The sequence below is a fragment of the Diadema antillarum genome, unplaced genomic scaffold (assembly GCF_040938485.1).
Source record: "Diadema antillarum isolate AM-2024a unplaced genomic scaffold, OU_Dant_1.0 seq00000809_RagTag, whole genome shotgun sequence".
NCBI classification, from domain to species: Eukaryota; Metazoa; Echinodermata; class Echinoidea; order Diadematoida; family Diadematidae; genus Diadema; species Diadema antillarum.
The window spans coordinates 522,300-543,784 of NW_027271689.1; the positions used below are offsets into that span (position 1 = coordinate 522,300).

Below are 21,485 nucleotides of genomic sequence, written 5' to 3' on the forward strand. Positions count from 1 at the left end.
CAAAAACATCATCTAATTCTAAACATGCATATTCAAACAACCATAATGAGGATTGATAAATAAATACTTGCATATATGAGATACATCAAACCCTTAGTGCATAAGCTGTTATTTTCACATGCAGATATTTTCATGAATGAGGAGGTCACAGACTTTGTGGTTTTCACACAATAACACAGTAGCTAATTGTAAGTGCAGTACTACCCTAGCATATGGGGACATTTTCGCATGTTGTTAAATTCGCGGTTCAACAGTAATTCATGAAATTCACACAAATTAAACCCTCACAAAAATAACAGCTTATACACTATATTTCTTTGTCATAGTTTGCTAGTTTATTCTGAGTATATACGCTTTGTGTGTTCCATTATGTTTGCAGTCAACACCGTAACCATAAATTTTTGTGTGCATGAGACTTTCACAAATTTCGCAATGAATCACAATTAACCCAAGTAAAATATGTACGAAAGTTTTTGTCTGCACAATCCAGTCCATGTAAAGTATTTTCTAATTTTTCATGGGTAGTAATTTGTGAAATGTTAACGCTGCAATACAGACAGTCATCTCCAATTCATGAATGTTTTTGGTTTTACAGTAGATGTCACATCACAGCATCAAACTTTCACATCAGAACAAGGCAAAATGGACATGGTAATGGTAATGGTAATGGTAATGGTAATGGTAATGGTAATGGTAATGGTAATGGTGATTGGTAATGGTAATGGTAATGGTAATGGTAATGGTGGACAAAATTACTGGTACATGTAGTCTGTATCAGCCATTACTAGCAAAGAATATACATCAAAAAGACCCCTAATATGAAAGCCAGCCCTGGGCAGACAGTTTGAGCCTGACTTTTGGGGCTACAGCCTGAGTTTACAGACGAGTTGCTGGCCAGCATCAAAAGCACTAAGGTCCCTGTTAACACATAGGCCTGCAATATGTCGCCTCTGCAGTATAAAAGTGTCCTTGAAACGCTTGACTCTTTTGTCTTTATGTGGTATAATGGTATGGTTTGGCTTGCTTCTTTCTTCTTTGCTCTGATATCACGTGCCAATCACCCATGAAATGCACGTTTCATATTTCTATGCAGTCATTTTTTACCAAGACAATCAGATAGACATTTTACAAAAGTTAATGAACATACTGACATACCAATGCACCTGATGCATTGCATTACCTATTGAATCATCTTCCTTCCCACCCCCCCCCCCCTTTTATGTACGGCCAACATAAGTTTCAGTGTTTATTACCAAATAGGTACATATTACACATATTTTTCTACGGAGAATTACCAAATACAAGAAAGGTATGGGACAGGGGCGGAACCTATTCACTGACAGGCACTGCCTTCAACTATGCCTTTTTCTTCGCTTCAGTGATGTTTAGTTGAAATATCTGCTCTGAAAGAAAGCATACAAAATAGTCACAGATACATGTAGAAACTGTCTCGTGAAATACTTCCTGTATACAAAGTGAATGGCAAAAGAGAGGGTCAGGAAAAATGGGTCAGAAAAGCATCAGAAAAAAATGAGACATCAAATGGTGGGAACTTCCCTTTTTGTCGAAAAAACAAAATTGAACAAAGGAAAAGGGTGTAAGAGAAACATAGGACATCACAAATTAAACATCAGAATTTACTACATGTACTTAAAAATATAATTTGTTGGATAGAAAACGCAGACATATTTGTCTAGTCCTGAAAAAGTGTTCAAAGCACAGAGGAAGAGGGTCTGCAATGGATAACTGGTGAATGGCCCAAACAATTCTGTCTGGTCACTATGCCATTGTACACATGGTAGTCAAAGGCGCATGGCCTTATTGGCAGGGTGCAATGAATACACTGGCTCCACAGGGAGAAGGCAACAAAACTCATTAAAAATTGGGCCAGACAAGTTGACTCCTCTCATATATTGAAATTTGAAGATCCACGTATTTTGATATCCCTATATATGCACTGGCCTTGTACTGTCACTACCTGGTAATATGTATATGTTTATCTCCTATGGTGACTGGGGATGACATCTCATAGCGCTTAGTATCCAGTGGAATAGGTGCTCTAAAAATATGAATATTGGTTTGCATATATCCAAGTAATCTGAAGAAAAATAGTAACAAAATTACTATAAAATATATAATATGGAACACATTTACACATTCATTTCACAACATACTGTACGAGCTGAAATATTTTCGCGAATTGCTACTTGGAGGACATTTTCACGTGTTGTTAATTTCGCGGTTGCGAGGGTCTAACTGAACTTGGTTATTTTCCCGTTGTAATTTTCGCATTTCAAAGGCGATTCGCGAAATTCGCGAAAATAAAACCACCGCGAAAATTTCTGCTCGTATAGTAAGTGAAGCCGAGGGTATAATGGATCAAAACAAATCAACATGCATTTTGCATTACATAGATCCTTTAACATAATATGAACAGTATGAATTCCTTTTAGAATCAAGATATCCACTCTGCCTGGCCCACAGTACTAGATAGAGAAGTGGACATGTACATGCTACGTCAAATGGCTGCTCTTCATATTGACTTAGTAGAAAGTGCTACGTCAACTGAGAAATCTGCAATATCACTGTTTACATTCTCTCTTTTTTGTGCACACCCAAACTCAAAATTGACGGACAACAATTAATTCCAGACATCAGATCAATCCAACGCTTGATGTAGACATATGGCTCAAGTAACCTCCGGTGGTCTCAATCTTCAATGGTAATATATCATGGGAGAAGATGAAATGATATGAAAATGATCTGAACATGCCATAAAACTGAAGTGCAGCAAAAAGGCTTAAATGACAGGTGTGCCTCCTAAGAAGTCTCCTTTGAAGGGGAAATCCAGTCCAAAAACAAGTTGGTCTGATAAAAAAGAGTAAAATCTTATGAATTCAAGAACTGTTTCCTGAAAAATTAGTGAAACTTCAAAATGTCATAACTTCCTTCGTAATATTTTACTCTTTCTTGTCAGACTAACTTATATTTTGGACTGGATTTCCCCTTTAATGGTTGTGGTCCTCTGAACCAAGCCATTATTTTGTGCTACCAAAGATTCCCATCTACCGGTCATTACCGTTTCATGATCAGGCAACTACATCACATTCATTCAATTGCTTGTTCTGGGAAACTATTAGTTCCAGAGAAGGAAGGTGAAAATAAAAGGTGTCTTTCTTTATTATGCTGTATTTGACACTTGAAAAGAAAAGAAAGAAACTTTGACGAAAGCACTGCTGCTACTGTTATCTGGTTTGATTTTCCCAGTAACCTTGATAATGACATACGGAGTCATTTATTCATCCGCTCTTGGCAAAACAGTATGAGGAGGGGTGTGACAAAATCACAATGTATGATCTGGAACGATTTGATATCTGTATCATTTTAGAGGAATCAGCATTGCTTGAAATGTTTTGAAAACTACAGAAGCCAAAGGTATTCACTCTTGATGATAAAAAATAAAAAAATAATGGCTGGTGGACATTTGAGTGCAAGGAATAATCTGCATTAATTGGATTTCCTGAATTCCTCTCTGTGAGTAAAATGGTATTCTAGAGACACCGAGATGCAGGTACCACTAAGTACACGAATCTTGCTGTGTTTTTTTAGATATTATTGCTGTTGCTTTAGTCTTTTTGAGGTTGGGGGCATAGTAGCTGTTCTAAACCTGTAACTGAGTTGCTAGGATGATTATATCATTTTAAATGTAATTATATTTCCTCAGTGTCACTTTCAAAATAATTAGTCTATAGGAAATGAAAGGGCTTGAGGGAAAGCCGCTGCAGTGACTGTGAAAGTCGCATGGCTTGCTTTACATACTTTACCTACAATTATTTGTACCTTGTGCTAGCTGGACATACAACAAAACTGCATTGTAGTTTGGAATGTCTACTTATTTTACTCAATCATACCACACCCTGACATGCTCCAGTAGAAATTCTGAATTGTCTGAGGTGACTGAACAGTATACAAATATGATAAACACACACAAACAAAGTTCACATTTTTTTAAAAATATAGAATGGAAGTAAAATTTTTGCCAAATTCTTCTGCCACATATTTGGCCGAGTTACTGGATGCATGGCTCCATTTGCATCTGACAGTATTCAAATGATACATGTCTTTTCGTGCATCATAAAAGAATTGTGTGAATAAGGTAACTATGGAATGCTTATTTCCATAGTGACAGCATGCACACTATTCATTCTGATGCATGAAAAGACATGTACATCATTTGTATCATAGAATGCTGACAAATTTCACCCACGACCTAAATTGTTCTATTCATATATTTTTTTTGACAATTTTCTTAGCTTTCTTTTTGTCTTGCTATAGATGAAACCATGTATTAATAATAACTGATGCATGAAAATTCTTACTGATGCATGGCTAAGTACACTAACGCTTGCCAAGTGCGCAAACTCTTTGTTACAAATATATGCGCTGTGTCTATCACTAGTGATCAAACATGCTGCCAGTAAAAATTGCTCCATTGCTCTCGACCAATGAGATTGCAAGAATCTCTTGACCCATTCTATAATGATTATCATAGAATGGGCTTTAGAATCTCTGCAATCTGATTGGTCAATTGTCATGCATTGATTTTTACTCATCTACATTGAGCCATGTGTCCGGTAAAATCTGAACGCATGGCTAAAGTCTTGTACAGTGTTGTAGGTGTACCGGACACATGATCTGACGGGGAAAATGGTTGTATTTCATGAATTTATGTGCCCATTTTATAATGTAAAAAATGCACAGGCCTATTTTGTGGATCAATGAGAATTGGATGCTCTCGTTTAACATTGAAACAGTCTTAAAACCCATTCGCTGCACTCGTGGGTTTAAACAGCTCCAAAGTTAAACTCACGCATCCAATTCTCACCAATCCACTCTGTCCTCTGCTTCATTTGTATACTAACACATGGCAAATATACCTGATGAATGACTAGCAATTCCTTAAAAATGTGAAATATATAATGTATTCATATCCATCACAAATTATTTCTTGTAGACCCTGATTGGTCGAGGGCATCAAAAGCAACAAAACATATTTCTACCAAGAAAATCCTTGTCCTGTCAGGGTCCAGCCATTTCCCTTAGAAAAAAAAAGAAGAAGAACTATCATGCTGGTGATTTGATGAACGTCTCACTAATACGTCACATGTACGTATCTCTGCATATGAGATCCTGCTCATTGCACTGAGCTGAATACTGTATGGTTTTTCCAGCAATAGGCAAGAAGACTGGTTAGGTTTGCACACACAATTGAATGTGTATCACGGCGTCTTCACTTTGCAAGAGATTTCATGAAAAAAGAAAGACATCGTGGCATTTTTGGCTACCAAAGAGACAGGTTAGGTTTTCACGCACAAATGAATGGGTACTGCGCACCACAGACCATGCATTCACTTGGCGTGTTTAATTTTGTACAAGAAATGAACTTGTTTGAGTGATCGGTCAACTTTACAAACTTTAAACACTGACTAAATCCAACTTAATTTAATTGCTGCCAGTCTTGAAATGATTTGTGAGGGATATAAAACAAATATACCACCTGGGCCCAGTTTTATGAAGAGTTACAATTGATTACGTAGTTGGATGAACGTTCGTTTTATCACAATCAGTGGTTGTGATAAAACGAACATTCATCCAGTTGATTTTCCAATCAGATGAATCTTTTCAGCGAGATTACATAGTTGATATTTTTACAAGTCTATGGCAGCCTGTGTGGTAAGGAAATTCATAACCTCAATGACATGATAAACATGGAACTAATACCTGAGCTCCGAAATTCTGACATTGTTCTGTTAGGTAGTCCAAGGTGGACAAGGAATATTAAATGAAAGAAAGATATCAAATTTGTTAAGATCACAACTGCTGATCTGTAAATGAACAAACATGTCCGGAAAAAGGGAACTAGTGGGACTCGAACCTGTCACTGTGTCACGGTTTTGAAAAGGTATGAAATAACGAGCAACTTTCATTATGCATTCCTTTATTCTTTTGAATGATTTCCAAAATTGTCACTGATATTTCTCTCTGACCAGGTTTGTTGATACCCATTTAAAGGAATGGGTAGCCAGATATTACAGTTCTTTAACTGAATCAGTCTTGTTTTGCTGCCCACCACTGTATGTTCGAAAATCACGACTAGTGCAGGCCTGCTAAGAAAGAATTGCCCATCAACAAATATGTGCAAGGAAGCTTATGCTCATTGCATACATAAATGGTCAACTCCAGTGGAGCAAGATTCTTTGGCTGCGTGTGCGCTGTGTATAAAACCTACACAATTAGTTATGGCAATTTTAAGCCCAAAACAATTATGTACAATTATATATGATTGAGATGTACAAACAATTCTTGGGATTCAGCTAGGCAGTCTTTGCACCAGGTTCAGGCAGTCAGAAACTGACAGTATCATAATTTTTTTTTTTCCGTGTCTAGATCTCCCATGAGCTTTGCAGAACTCCTGTGTCCTACTAAGTGCAAACGAGAACACATATGGCAGTACCTATAACATCCATGACTATCAGTCTTTAATGTGACAAAGAAATAAATGTGAGGTGGTACCATAATGGGAGGAGGGGGATGGCACTTGAGAAAAATGAGAAAAATAGCAGTATGACAACGTGCAATCACATTGAATACACGAACTACTACACATTTACAGCATGGCACTTGTATATCATGTATCTTGTTTATCAATTGCTCTGCATTGGCAAGTTTGTTTGTTTGTTTTTTTAATGCAAAAACACAATCAGCTCATTTTGAATTGTCTTGACAGGTAGGCCTACATCGAAGAGAAGTTCGACAAGTAGTGATGACTGCATGGTGAGTAATGCTGCACCGTCTGTTCTCTGTCATCTGTGTAATAATCCCTGATTTGGCCAGCCATATGGTGGTGTATCAAATCTAGATGTCAGAACTTATTATCTATTAAAAAGGGCAGTCAGTATTATGCCAACATGTAGACAAATAGTGTCACAACATATATTAAACATCTGGGGGGTGGGGGGGGGGGGTAGGGGAAGACTAAAAGTACAAGTGTATAACGTTTGCCCTTCAGCAAGGCACTTTATCCACATTGCTGCTCTCCACCCAGGAGTATAAATGGGTACCCGGTAGGATGAGAAAGCTTATGTTGGTTGATCAGCATGTGCGCGCCTGTAAAATGGCTGCGACTGGCTGGAATGCTCCCCAGGGAGTGGAGAATGAGCACTGTTAGTGCTGGTTGGAAATAATGTATCCAGTGACCGGGGTAATAATAGTCTGTAAAGCGCATTGAAACCCTGAAGTGTGTGAAATGCGCTATATAAAAACCAGCTATCATTATTATAATGGAAACTTTCATCAAATCTGATTTCAATCTGAACACAAATGAATAAACGTTGCAGGAAATATATATCAGGCATATTTACAGCACAAACAATCATATAGCACAGCATGACAATAGAGCCTACAAACAAATCAAAATGGAAAGAGATGACAAGCTCTGGATAGGAGTGGCAAATCTAAATGTTTTTCCCACAGGAATTTATATAAACTGCTATACTGCTATATTGAGAGCTCATCATTGTTGCCATCCTTTCAACACAGGAGGAATTTTTAGATTTTAGTAATTGAAACAGTAACTGAATAAAGAGTAGTACAAGTCAGTAATGCTGTGTCCCAGAAGAATGTCTTATTCATTCACTTACCCATTTTATTCATTCCTTTTTTTCTGTTATTGATGGTTCCTACCTGCCTACATTTACTATGGAGACGAGTGTGAGTTTTCCCCACAAACTTTCAAAAACACACTACATTTGTGAGTGTAAGTGATCAAAGTTCTACTCTGACGCTATGATGAAACACTACTGTGAGCTGTAGACAATTGGATCAAGAACACGGGCATGGCAATACTTGTCATGACTGCAATGTACACTGACTGTGTGATTCACATAATACCACCATGGGGCAAACAAGGTCACAAAGGGAGACACCCACCTTTGAAATTGAGCGTTTCCTGTGACCTAATAGCTTCAACAGATTTTTGCATCACGAAATCCGAAAAAAATCTCTTTATACTGATAACTCATCAACATATAAATGTAAATGAAGAATTTGTCAACATGTATCTCAAATCACACAAAACAAGCAATAATCCCAATAGTCAAGAAATTAGGGTATTCAAAGTGAGTTAAAATCCAATAGTTACTTTGGCAATAGATTCTATCATCACATCTAAAGTCTTCAAGAAAGAGAAATAGAGAATAGAGGACAGAAAAAAAAATAATTTCAAGGGCTTCTGCAAATACTGATATTTGACAAGAAAAAAATTAAAGATTTTTAATTTCAACTTTATATTGATAATAACCTTCATGGCGATAAATTCTGCATTTGCAATTTTCTGCCACTAGAGGGAGCAATGCAGATATTTCATAAATAAGGCCTACAGCACTCCCATACATTTTTAATCTCATTCACAGTCAATATCACACAAACACACAAGTGAGAAAGGATAATGCACCAACATTTAATTCTATTTCTGCATCACCTGCATTACAAAATATGACAATACCATGCAAATGAAATCATAGTATTGGAAAATTGACAGCAACATGTGCATATCCCCAGCAGAACGTAGTAGAAAGAGTCATACCTGAGCACAGCTCTCTCATCAGACCTAATCACCTATCCCAACACCCACTGGTCCTGACGTCGTCAGAAAACTGAGGTCGGCTTGTAATCAAAAGGATTTCATTTCCTTACACAGAGTGGTTGCTTTCTACTCAATTCTGGACAGATTCTGCTGATTGAACAGCCTAAATGTTTCTGGTTTGGGAGTAGTTTGTGGGAGTAGCTTGTGGGACTACACAATAAGGTGGTATTGTGCTGGTAGTCACATACCGAGTGCTGTCAGCTTCTACTCATGTACTTCAGCGAGAGTTTAGTACACAGAGTAAGCTAACTACTACATGTCAACAATCAACAACCGGGATAATTTGCAAAATGTCTGCACAATCCAAGTCTCTAGCTTGCTACAGGGTCCAGGAGAGAGAATCTCCTGTTGAAGAGATGCTTGGGGTTGGGCATCTCTGTACTTCATATAAAAACTCTGCATGTCACTGTTTCAAGACTGCTGCTTTGACATAGCATCAGAAGGTATTCTATAGAAACTATTGTTGGTTGCTGATTTTTTTTCTCTCTCTTTACTTCATGGCACAAATTTTCACATATTATTTACCTAAGCTACTGTAAAAGTGGTTTCTTTCGCATACAGAAACTTTTGCGGTTTCCATCGGTGCGGACTTTTTCGCGTGTGTTTAAATTCACGGTCGGTAATGATAGCGTTGTACAAGCGACGAGTTCAAAACATTTTCGCGAGATGTTAAATTCGCAGTTCAACCTCAAAGCGCGAAAATAAAATCACCGCAAAAGAAACCACTTTTACAGTAATACAGCAGATGCATATATATTGTATTGTGTATGAATGTGAAATCAATTCAAGAATAACAATAGCTTTTGCTAGGTACACCAGACTAAATTCTATAATGTAAAGCAAGATATTTTCATGGCATGAAATTTTCAGAAATTGGAGCCAACTGGGTTTTTTTTTTTTTTTTTTTTTGGTTTTGTTTGTTTGTTTTTTCTGGCATAAAATTTTCGCAAATTGTCACTGGTATTCAACACATATAGTATAGACAAGAACATTCACATGCATTTTAATTTTGCGAATCTTTGCAATTAAAATGCACGCAAACATTAATTGTTTTACAGTAAAGGGCTAAATTTTGATGTTTTTGAATATCTTTTCAGCAGCAGTCCCAGAAAGAGTGAATATCATTTATGTGTTTGGGGGAGGCCTCTGTGTACATTTTTGTCAGATTTCATGCTTTGTTTAGATCATTTTCCAAATTTTACATGCCATTTCGCTAATGGAATAATCACAGTTTAATCATGACATAAAAGCGGTACATAGGTACTGTTATTTCTCCCAATGTGGTAGTACCTATGAATCCACTTGGTATACCACTTGGTTCTAGGTTATACTTATATGCCATTTATATAATAGCAAACCATGCACCCGATATTGGTGAATGATAGATAAGTAATTGATATTTTTAGTCATGCTGATTGTTGTCATCTTAGTATGTATTTTTTATACCGTGTAAACTTATTTTTTTTTCACAGTTTTAGCAAGTAATTATGAATATATGTATGTGTGTATATGATTATTATGTATTTTTTTTAATGCAATAATGACATTTTATATTCTATTGTATACAACTGTATGTCACTCCACAATTCAGCCACTTGGCTGCCATGGCAGTATTCTCAATAAACCAGACTGAATTGAATTGAATTGAAAAAAATCTTAAGATACCAACGGCAAAGGGTAAATTCAATGTAAAGGATTGAAATCAATCTTTAAATGCCATCAATAATCAAGTATGTGTGTCCTGCTTGAAAATTAACACAGCACAGATATCATAACATGCCTCTACTTACCAGTAAGTTTAAGCTCCCTTGGTAGAAACTTGGAGTAGACGTAAGCCCCAGGGAGTTGGCCCTGGGCTGGAGAGGACACAGACGCCATCACAAGGCCTTTTGAAGAGAGGTCTTCTCCGTCATTTCTGTAAAGGATATAAAACAGGCAATGTATATCATCACATCTATTCTACATGATCATATATATTGTTTTAGGGAGAAGCTACAACCCTGTGTTGGTTAAAGGGGCTATGTAAGTGGTTGGAGCAGAAATAAACTCAGTGTATGTACATAATAGAAGTCTTAGAAAAACTTAAGCTGGTTTGGAATAAGACTACTCATTTCATAAAGATGATACCTGCTTACACTGCAGCAACTAAAGGTAGTTGGTCCTAGGCATCATTACCACTTGAATTTTGTCATATATATTTTTTGTTAGTTACTTCTGATATGCTACATGCAGAGGACTTCATCCTGGTGAGTTCATACCTGAAATGAAGGTTGAATCGCTGTTATATGACAATGACTTGCAACTTCTTTGCATTTGCTGATTTACATAAGGTTAACTTTACATCATTTGCACTGTAATTTTTTTTTTTTACATTTCACTGGTGGAGAAAAAACTCACAAACTATCTCATTAAGTTTGTCAAAATCATCCTGGCCAGAGACATAAGATCACATTCTCATTGCATTAAATGTTACTAGAGCATTGGCATTTCTAGATAATGTTCACTTACAACTTTACAGAGAAAGAAGTTCAAGAGATGTCTGACCTCTTTGAAGAAATGAACGTTGCAGCATCAACCAGGTATGCACATAGAGTTGACACAGTAAATGCTGTATCACTGGCCTGGAGTAAAAAAGGTAAAATAAATAGAAACTGGATTAGAAGTACATGAATTGATGTCTGTCAGTGAGCACTTTTTTTAAATAGCAAGGAAGATGACAGAACCTTTCAAGGTTTGATACTACTGAGCCAATTTCTCTTACTGTACTGGATCAAAGACTGCATGTGCCTTGCATTTCATACATACATTTAATGAATAGAGACTAGTAAGGGAATACAGCATGTTGTTAGATTTGGAATTGAGATTCAAAGTGAAGGCCTGAGAAATAAGTATTTCAAAGAAGTGAGGTTAATGATTCCCCCATCTGCCCCCCCCCCCCCCCCCCCCCCCCCCCCCGAGATGATACACACTGCATGTTTCGTCACCTCACACAATATTTCAGCAGGCTCTTAATTCCGTCAGTTGGCCAATGAGTGAAATTTGCAAACATCAAAAGCCCAAAAAATTATGTCATGTGCAGGTCACGTCAAAGATACTGCTCCTACTGTTCCGGGAAGGATAAACTGGAATCATGAGGGTCATTTCCGTCCACATTAGGCTTTGTTGAGTGAAAGACTATTTCCAGCTAAACAGTCAGTTCCGAATGACAAAGTGGCATGATCAAATGCCCATGCTACACACAGGATTTAGTGACATTGCAACATGTTGAAACAATGCAAACAAAGACTGTAATAGAATGCTTAAGCATTGAACTTCAAAATACCACTTACAACTTCTTTGTCGCGAGACACTTGTGTGTGTGCGCGTTTTAGATTTATATATAATGTATCTATGTCAATCACTGCATTATCTCATGACCAGTTTTAAAGAATCGTTTGGTTAAGATCTTAACACCAATTAGTATACATGTTTTCTGTGAGACCACCAAGACATCCCCCTCCCACCCCCCCCCCCCAAAAAAAACCCCAAACAAACAGGTTGGGCTGAAGGCTTGTTTCAACAAATTTAACATGCTGAACATGACTGACGAAACAACGTAATGGCACAATTCCTGTACCAAGACAGTATTACCTGCGGATGACTTGCATAAAAGTCCAGGTTGTCTACAATAATAACATCTGGACGGGAACTCAGCGTGTGGATTCTACTGAGGTAGGTAAGAATACTCGTCCGGTCTTGAAAGTACCTGGAGCAGAAATCAAGGATGAAGGGAAGGCAAGAACAAATTTATTCCAAGAGTTTACGGCTAGGAGCACTACATGTATATTGGCTAATCAGCCACTGTCTGATGAAAGATGGCAGCCCTGGCAAGTAGCCAATGGCTCAAACATCATTACACTGAAACCTCCAGGGTGCTACATAAGCACTTGCCCGATTGCCCGGGGCAAGTGAAAATCAAAGTCGGGCAAGTGTTTTGGAACAATGAGAAAAATGCTTGCCCGAATTGAGGGTATCGACATGCACCAATACGTAGGTGCCGTGCGCAGAGCAGCGTTTTATAAACCCTTGGCTTTACAAGTGATTTCTTATATCTTTAACCAGTACGGTAGTTAGAGTTTCTTTTCAGTCAAGTATAATTCATGTACGGGCAAGTGTTCTGCAACAGTTTGAAAATTTGCTTGCCTGACCGGGCAAGTGGTAACAAAAAGTTATGTAGCACCCTGACTTCTCTTGGTTTCCAGCCTCAATGATAACAGAAAGGAATGGCCTATTGCAAATATGGGTCTTGCAATTGCCACTTTCATATCAAACTGATCAAATCATCTTCATCTACATATAAAGTAAAATTCAATTAATGATATGACAGAAAATGTCTCAAGAACCCAGGGCACATTTTCTTTGCTAATTCCTCATTGAAAACACATGAAGGTACTCAAAACATAATGACAGGTTGTGTGAGTGACCGCTACAAACTAATTACACGGTGATATGATGCATGACTGAGGCAGTGAATGAAGCTGATGAAGACGGCTGGACTTGGCATAAATTTTACCATCATTAACCTGTTGAGGATGAGTCATGAGTACACTCAGGCAGGTATCTACGGGAAATGTGTGTAGTAGCAAAATCATGCCATCCTCAATGGGTTAAAAACAGCATGATTTCTCAGTACTTGAATTATCACACAACCACATCATCCATGGAGAAATACTAATATTGATGCAGTGTAACTGTGAAATTTATTCTGGGTTTCTAGAGGCGACACTACTTACATTATATTGATTTGCTTCATCAGCAATGGATCTTGCAGTGGAGCACCCTCAACTGATGGGGGCAGTGACTTGAACTTTGTAGGTGTGATGAAGACAACACGATGTCCATCGTGGGCACAGGAAACAGCACACTGAAACAAGAGGGCCGTCTTGCCACTGCAACAAGGTTTGCAAAGTATGATATGAACAACAGGCATTCAATTTTTTCTCTAGGCATGAAAAGCCTGAATAAAAATGAATCATCAGAAGTGTTCTTTTACAAGTTTCCATACAATATCTACTCATACACAGAATCAGATGAATGATAAGCCATGAGAGGTAGTAATAAATGTGGTACACTAACTAACAGCATCAATGTCAGCGGCTTGCTGGACGAGTTCTTTGGCACCCTTGACTGAATTTTTTAAGACTATCCTTTGTCCAAAGGCTTTTAAGAACATTTTTAAGGTCAGAAGCAATGATGAAAACTACAATTTTCCTTAATTCCATCTGAAAAGCACTAAACTGTAATCATCATTTTCCTTTTGCCCTAAATTTTTGTTAAAAAAAGAAATAAACCCAATTTTTTTTTTAAAATTAGGCCAAGTAAAAAAAGAAAGTAGTTTCTCGTCCGGGTTTTTTGAGCAAGGCGATGAGGGAGGTCCTTACTATTTGATATCTTACTATTTTTTCGAGGATTGTCAAAATGAAAGTAATATGTGTTTTTATGTGTGATATAAACCACTTATCATTTGAGTGATGCACAATTTAATACCAAATCTGCGTACATTGCTGTTTATGCATGACAAGTATACCAATTTAACTACACTGTGACTGTATTCATTCAGTCATATCAAGGGTATGGAAAAAAAAAACACCTTTTTTTTAACATAAAATATACACATTTATGCATCACTTGTTGAACCTATGAATCCAACCATTATCTCTGGAAATGCATAGCATTATTTTTGCCTTTCAACACAACACAAACTTACTGAGTTAGATCTTTTCTCATATGAAAACTTATTCGCTCAAGGATTTAAAATGCCGCAGACAGTACTGCCAATTGTCAACCCTGTGAAACAACCACCTGATTTCCTTTTTACTGAAAGACAGAATATATGAACCAGTTGAATACTTTATTCACTATTTAAAGCCGTTCGCTGTGCACATGTGCGCTTGAGATCGGTTCTCTCCATCACTCCACGATTTTTTTTTTTTCCAGCTCCAGAACGCATGCTATGCTGGCTGGCTGGTCTCCTCTACTACAGGGAAACCCCGTTATAACGAGTTCGGTTATAACGAGGAACTGCTTATAACGAGGTGATCGCGTCGGTCCCGTTTTCCTTTGCGTGTAATGGCAGAACGAATCGGTTATAACGTATTCAGTTATAACGAGATTCCGGTTATAACGAGGACAATTTCGGTAAATCATGATAAAAAAAAACATAAGCAATTTGATCAGATATAACGAGGTTCCATTTCTTGACCAAATTGCCGCTTTCAAACACGCGACAAGTGAAACATTGGAAACCGAAATCTCGCTATCCACGTCTTTTCCCGTTTTGCAGAGAACCGTTCCTTCCATGTTTTCTTCTTAATCACGCGATAAGACACAGGAACACCTTCCGATGTTCCTACTAATCATTAAACATAATCATTCGGTTTTCTTTGTCGCGAGAAACGCGTGCGTGATATGAGGTCAGACCACAGCGCAACGAGAAAAACATAGATAACGCATTCAAAAACTTTTCATGTAGCGACAATAAAATTCGACCAAAAATGGACAATTGGAATGCGTGTGCAACTCATCATTATATCCTTTCCAATTTTAGTTCCGACTTCCAGTTCTTTTGCTGGTTTTGAGCAAATATGAGTTTGGATGATTAAAGCCGAAATAATAAAATCATCGCCCCTATCCGCCGGGTGACAGTAGCGTTAAAATGGTTGAGTAACGCATGTTAACCTATATATTACTTTACAATCGGTGTTCAGAAAAAGAAGCAAACGCATTTATTAGTTTGAACAGATCTGGATTTGTTCATTATCATTTAACAAATTATGATTTCAATATGAGTGTGTATGATCAAAGCAGAAATAATTAGTGAAATCATCGCGATCCTGCCAGGTGACAGTAGAGTAAAAATAGTTGAATAACGCATGTTAACCTACTTAATCGGTGCTCGGAAAAAGAAACAAACGCATGTATTAGTTTGAATAGATCTGAATGTGTTCATTATCATTTAACGAATGATAATTTAAATATGAGTGTGTATGATTAAAGCCGAAATAATGAATGACATCATCGCGATCTCGCCGGGTGACAGTAGCGTAAAAATGGTTGAATAACGCATGTTAACCTACTTAATCGGTGCTCGGAAACAAACGCATTCAACAGTTCAAGAATAACCGATAAAGTACAAAACGCGAAGAGATCATTCGGAAGAAAATAAAGAACGCATTTTTAATCCCTTCGAGCGCAACGATCATACATTGTATGAAATTACAGCCAAATGATTCATGAAATCATCGAATTCCCGCTGGGCACCAACAGCGTAAAATACCTCGCAAGTTAGCGGTAAACAACGCACGTATGTTACTCTGAAATCATCGCGATCTCACCAGGTGACAGTAGCGTAAAAAAGTTGAATGACACATGTTAACCTAAATCAGAAAAAGAAACAAACGCATTTATTAGTTTGAATAGATCTGGTACAGATTTGCGTAAACAGGATGACAACCTCCCACATTCAATCCTGTCACATATTTTCAAGAACGGTCGTACAAAACGCGAAGAGATTTTCGGAAGAAAATAAAGAACGCATTTTTAATCCATTTGGGCGCAACGATCATACATTGTACATGTGTACAAGATTACAGCCGAAATGATTCATGAAATCATCGCATTCCCGCTGGGCACCAACAGCGTAAAAATACCTAGCAAGTTACGGTAAACAAGGCCTGTATGTTACTCTACAGTATATATTTGCCCCCATATTTGCGCTGGTGTTTAGAAAAAGCTTAACAAACAAGAATTACAATAAAGAATTAACTTATCATTTCAGCCTCTAGTTCTTCGTCTAATTCACAAATAATCTCCCTTTATTCTCTCAATAATAACGCCCAATAATTGTGTAATAACAACGCAAAGGATATGTTTAAGTTTCATGGATGGGTATATGACATCATGCTTATGTTTTTCTTTGTTTTTAATGAGTATGGTTATAACGAGGTACCGGTTATAACGAGGTAAAAATATATCGCCAGTCCCACGGATCTCGTAATAACGGGGTTTGTGGTCACATTGCGCAATCAATCTAGCAGCACATGAAGCGGGCAACAGCACGAGAGAAATGTACAGAAGGTGCTCAACGTCCTGTCTACATCACGACGTACCGAGTGCGCTGTACATCACAGCCCAGGGCGTTGGGCCGCCGCCCACCCATCCAACTACAGTTCAACTGCTTTGTGGGTCATTCCTTCTTGCCGAGCTCGCAGTGTGATGAAATGCATGCGTTATTACATACGCACTACAGAAGCTACAGCTGTACTACAGCTAAGTAGAGGACGCAAGGCGTAATTAGAAATCACGATTGGTAGGCCTAGGTGAATTGTTGATTTTTTTTCGGCGGCCGAAAAAATAGTAAATATCAAAAAAGTCGATGCGGCAACTGAAAATCGATGCGGGCGGGGAGCGGGCTGGGACGAGAATTATGAATTTCTTGGTATTTTCAGCGCCATTTTGAAAATAGCAAATAGTAAAAAAATCGATGCGGCGGCCAAAATCGATGCGCGCGAGGACGAGAAACTGGTTTCTTTTTTTACTTGGCCTTAACAATTACCTGTACAATGACAAGTCATGCCAGAAGTTTGCCTAAAGTGTTGAGAATTGTCATTGTCATTATCAATTGTCAATTGATTTCCTTGTTTTCAAAATTGAATCCATGAAACAATGGAAAAATGGTGCACAAAGCATTATTGAACCAAGTTGAGATTTGTTTTCATCAAAAGAACTGCCTCAGAACTCTTTCAAAGTCTAACCAAAAGGGTATCATACACCTCCTTGATCTGACTCTGAACTCTAAACTTTGTAGGCAATATGTGGAGAGGCTAGGCAACTGAGCACAAACTAGCACAGTGCAATACAATCAAATCAAACATAGCCATCATAGACACATTCTAATGCCCAACTTAAACACCATACATTTTCACATCTCTTCATCCAAATTCACTTTGAAAATTCAGGGCTAGTTTCAACAGTCGACACATCTTGCCCAAATTTTTGATGAAACCATTCTGAATAAAACAGTCCATATATAAACATGGGTGCTTGCAAAATTGAGTTTAGAATATGAATAATAATATGAAAAATGAATGAAAGTGTAGCCAAGATGTGTAAAGACTAAAGTTTCATAAAGCATGGCATGAGACTTGTATATTCATGTGCAATGGTCTGTCTGCATCTACATGATGTGATTATTCAATACTGATAGCACCCACCTGACCTGGATACCCCCTGCTACAGTGCATGATGAATGGAAGTCCAAAGCCAAGAATCCACCAGACTACTGTAGACATATTGGGTGAATTTGCTGATGGCAGGGCCACGGGTGATGGCTTTTTGTTTACCAGGCCACGACAAAGATGTTTGCATAATTTATGATTTTAACAAACTTATTTATTAACAAAACAAATTGAGTATACTATCCCATTGCACTGTAATCATAAAACATCCGGCCAAACATCCATACTTTAAACACAAACAACTTATAAACAGAAACTTGAAATCTATTCATGATGAATTTGAACTGTCTGTGGTCAGTGTGGATCAGGCACAGGGCAGGTTAAAATGCTTACATGAAATTGAACGTATGGGGCTAGGCCGACAACGAACTTCAGTTCTAAACCCAGGTAAGATAAACCACTGTAGTCATAAATTACCTTTCCTTGTCCCCTGTGATAAGACATTTCATTTCATTCTTCAAACAATGCTGCAGTAGTCCACTATACTGGCATGTGCTGTCTCCTGACGTTGTTTCCTGAGACCGAGATGTGAATATCCTCGATGAAGAGGGGAACATCAGCTGGAGCGGTACAGCCATCTTCCTGTGTATAGCGGTTTCGCCGGGGGCGTGTTTTTTTTTAGACGGGACAGATTGGGGACCCTAACCCTAACCCTAACCCTAATAATACGCGCCATGTCCCAATCTGTGCCGTCTTAAAAACCCAACCTCTCATTCTACATTGTATTTGTTTATTGCTGTTATTTGTACGTTTTTCCTTTGTTTCTTTGTTGCGAAGAACAAAGAAGACAAATTCTGATATCCACGTAAGGAGCATATTTTTACCATTGTTTGGCTGATATATTGCTGCTCACTGGCACCTGACTGGACAGTAGGCCTACACAGAGTATTCTATATTTCTGATTTTTCTATGCGTAGGGATAAAAATGCACACTTTATCTTTGAATACCGATGCAGAGAATAGGCAGGAAGGAATGTAGGCCTACTTCCTATTCCAATACATCTTAAAAGAGCACATGTAAACATTGCTTCCCGTGCAACAGGCAGCATGTTTTCGGTGTTCTGTTTGACATTACTATAATGACGGCACATTTGCAATTACAGTGTACTTTCTTAACCCATTATATAGCCTATCTACAGTACTGTCATGGGTGTATGCAAGGGGGGGTCGGGAGGGTCGTACGACCCCCCCAAATTTTCAAAAGGTCCACTTTTTGTGACAGACATTTATGTTTTTCGAGGGCTTCTTACCCTGTATACAACAGGGGAAAAAAGTGACCAGGTGGTGTTCTAGCAAATTGTCAAAAACGTCGTAAATTTCGTAACTTAGTTTTAATCTGCCATAACTTATTTCTTAGGCTTAAGCCGCGCTGCCATGTTTGATTTTCCTGTCTCCCATCAGCAACTCATCGAACTAGTTGCCTAGACTACACACTTACAGCCGGCCTTATTACTTGCGCCTTACCCTATGACAACCGCGGCCGTTTGAATTATGGCCTAACCTATATTGTCCTGTAAGGAGAATGTTATAATTCATACTCATGTTTTCAACTCCTGTCCTTTTGGATTGAGATTGAAGTGCATATTCTACTTTCTTACTACGTTTGGAGGCAAAGTTAGGCAGGATTGACTAGCTCTGGGAGTATCGTCAACTCTGGAATACTTGTATTAAATGGTCCGCAAAACTTTTTACTATATACTCTAGGATTTAATAGGAAGGTGTAGCTAGTCATCAGCAACTTTTTTTTAAATGCAGTTTTCAACTTACCGATTGACAAACTTGTAAGTGACCAACTCAGGTTTTATCACCAGTTTTAACATAAATGAGTTTTTCTAGGTATGCCGAAAAAGTCACTTTTGTATGCACCAAATGGCCCCATTTTAAGATATAAAATTCAAAACTCCCCACGCTTGGTCGCTCCGCTCCCTCGCAAAGGTAAAGGTTAAAAAATTGTGATTACGACCCCCAAGAAAAAATCCTGGCTACACCCCTGGACCAGCTCGGGTTTTATCACCAGTTTTAACATAAATGGGTTCTTTTCTAAGTATGCCGAAAAAGTCACTTTTGTATGCACCAAATGGCCCCATTTTAAGATATAAAATTCAAAAACTCCCTATCGTTGGAGGGGGGACACCCCCCTCCCACACCCTCCCCCCCCCCCCCCCCTCGGTCGGTCCGCTCCCTCGCAAAAGGTCCAAAAATTGTGATTACGACCCCCCCCCCCCCCAGAAAAAATCCTGGATACACCCCTGACTGTATCCAATATGGCTTGAATTTTGGCATAATAATATATCTGCCTTTGAAAGGGTCGTTTTCTGCAAACCTATTGTAAGACTCTAATCATGATTAGGCCCTTTTAGTGTCGATTGACACAGAAAACAGCACATAACCCTATAAAGCCCGGGTTTTAGCTGTGCCCGATATTGCTGGTTGCCATTGCAACTGTAAACTGACAACCATGTTTGTCGGATTTTGCATATTTTTCTGTTCCAATTTTAGTTAAACATACTGTGGATAAATTGAAGGTTTCCTTGGTTGTAATTTGAAATAGTCTTCTTATTATTTTCTTTATTTCTATATGACATAGGCATCAAACAATAGATAGAGAAATCACTTGTGAAAATACAGCATTTTCCAAAAACTACCCTTTTATTTTGGGTCATTTTCACACAAATTTTGCCTGTAGTATCATTTGTCCATCATAATTATTATCAATCTGCATACTCAAAATTCCAATATTGAGGAAACATAAAATGTGATGCCAATATATGTAATTATCCCAAACAATACATCATTATAGGTGCAGATGTCGTATATTTCTTCATATTGTAATGAATATAGAGCCCCCATGTGTTGACCTTGAAAATTTTAAACCATAACCCAAAGTGAAAGTTGACTTGCTTTTCCTTTGAGGCAACTATAAAATGATTGGTATAAAATAAAAACATATATACTCGGGATAAAGAAATATAAAGAACTAGAAATGTCGCTATGGCGACTGGTATGCCTCCGCCATAATGCATGATTCTCCTACTAGGTCTATAGTTCGTCTTGACAATGTGTGATGACAGTTACACATAATTGGTAAAATATCAAAATGACAGGTTTGTTACACATGGAGAAAAAAGTTTTATTTCAGTATTAAATAGTAAAATAATAGCATTTTAACCTGACCTTTGACCCTTGACCTTTGACCCTATTGCCCTAGAATTCCCAGGAGAATCACCGTCAGGAAGAACATGCATGTACTAAGCTTTTAATGATACATTGAGTCACTTTCGAGATATGGAGGAAGAAGTAGAATTTAGCACTTTCACTTGACCTTTGACCTTTTGGCAAGAAACTTCACAGAGAATCTCTGATGGGTAATACATAATAATGATACATTAAGTTTCAACTAAAATGCTGCCGGCATTGCATAAATATGAGGGGAAAACAGAGTGAAATTTTGAGGAGTTGACCCTGACCTCTGACCCCCTGACCTTTGACCCATGATCCCCAAATTC

The 21,485-nt window shown here is 38.0% G+C and overlaps 1 protein-coding gene across 1 annotated transcript in view; it reads right to left on the reverse strand.

Moving 5' to 3' along the window:
• The window catches only part of LOC139739608 (uncharacterized), a 42,367-nt gene extending 23,810 nt beyond the window's left edge, over nt 1-18,557 (reverse strand). The window contains exons 1-5 of the mRNA XM_071650210.1: nt 18,397-18,557; nt 13,477-13,632; nt 12,335-12,449; nt 11,249-11,325; nt 10,495-10,619 (exon numbers count right to left, since the gene is read on the reverse strand). Of these exons, the coding sequence (XP_071506311.1) occupies nt 10,495-10,619; nt 11,249-11,325; nt 12,335-12,449; nt 13,477-13,632; nt 18,397-18,557 (634 nt within the window). The remainder of the gene's footprint in view (nt 1-10,494; nt 10,620-11,248; nt 11,326-12,334; nt 12,450-13,476; nt 13,633-18,396) is intronic.
• Between the last annotated feature and the right edge of the window lie 2,928 nt (nt 18,558-21,485).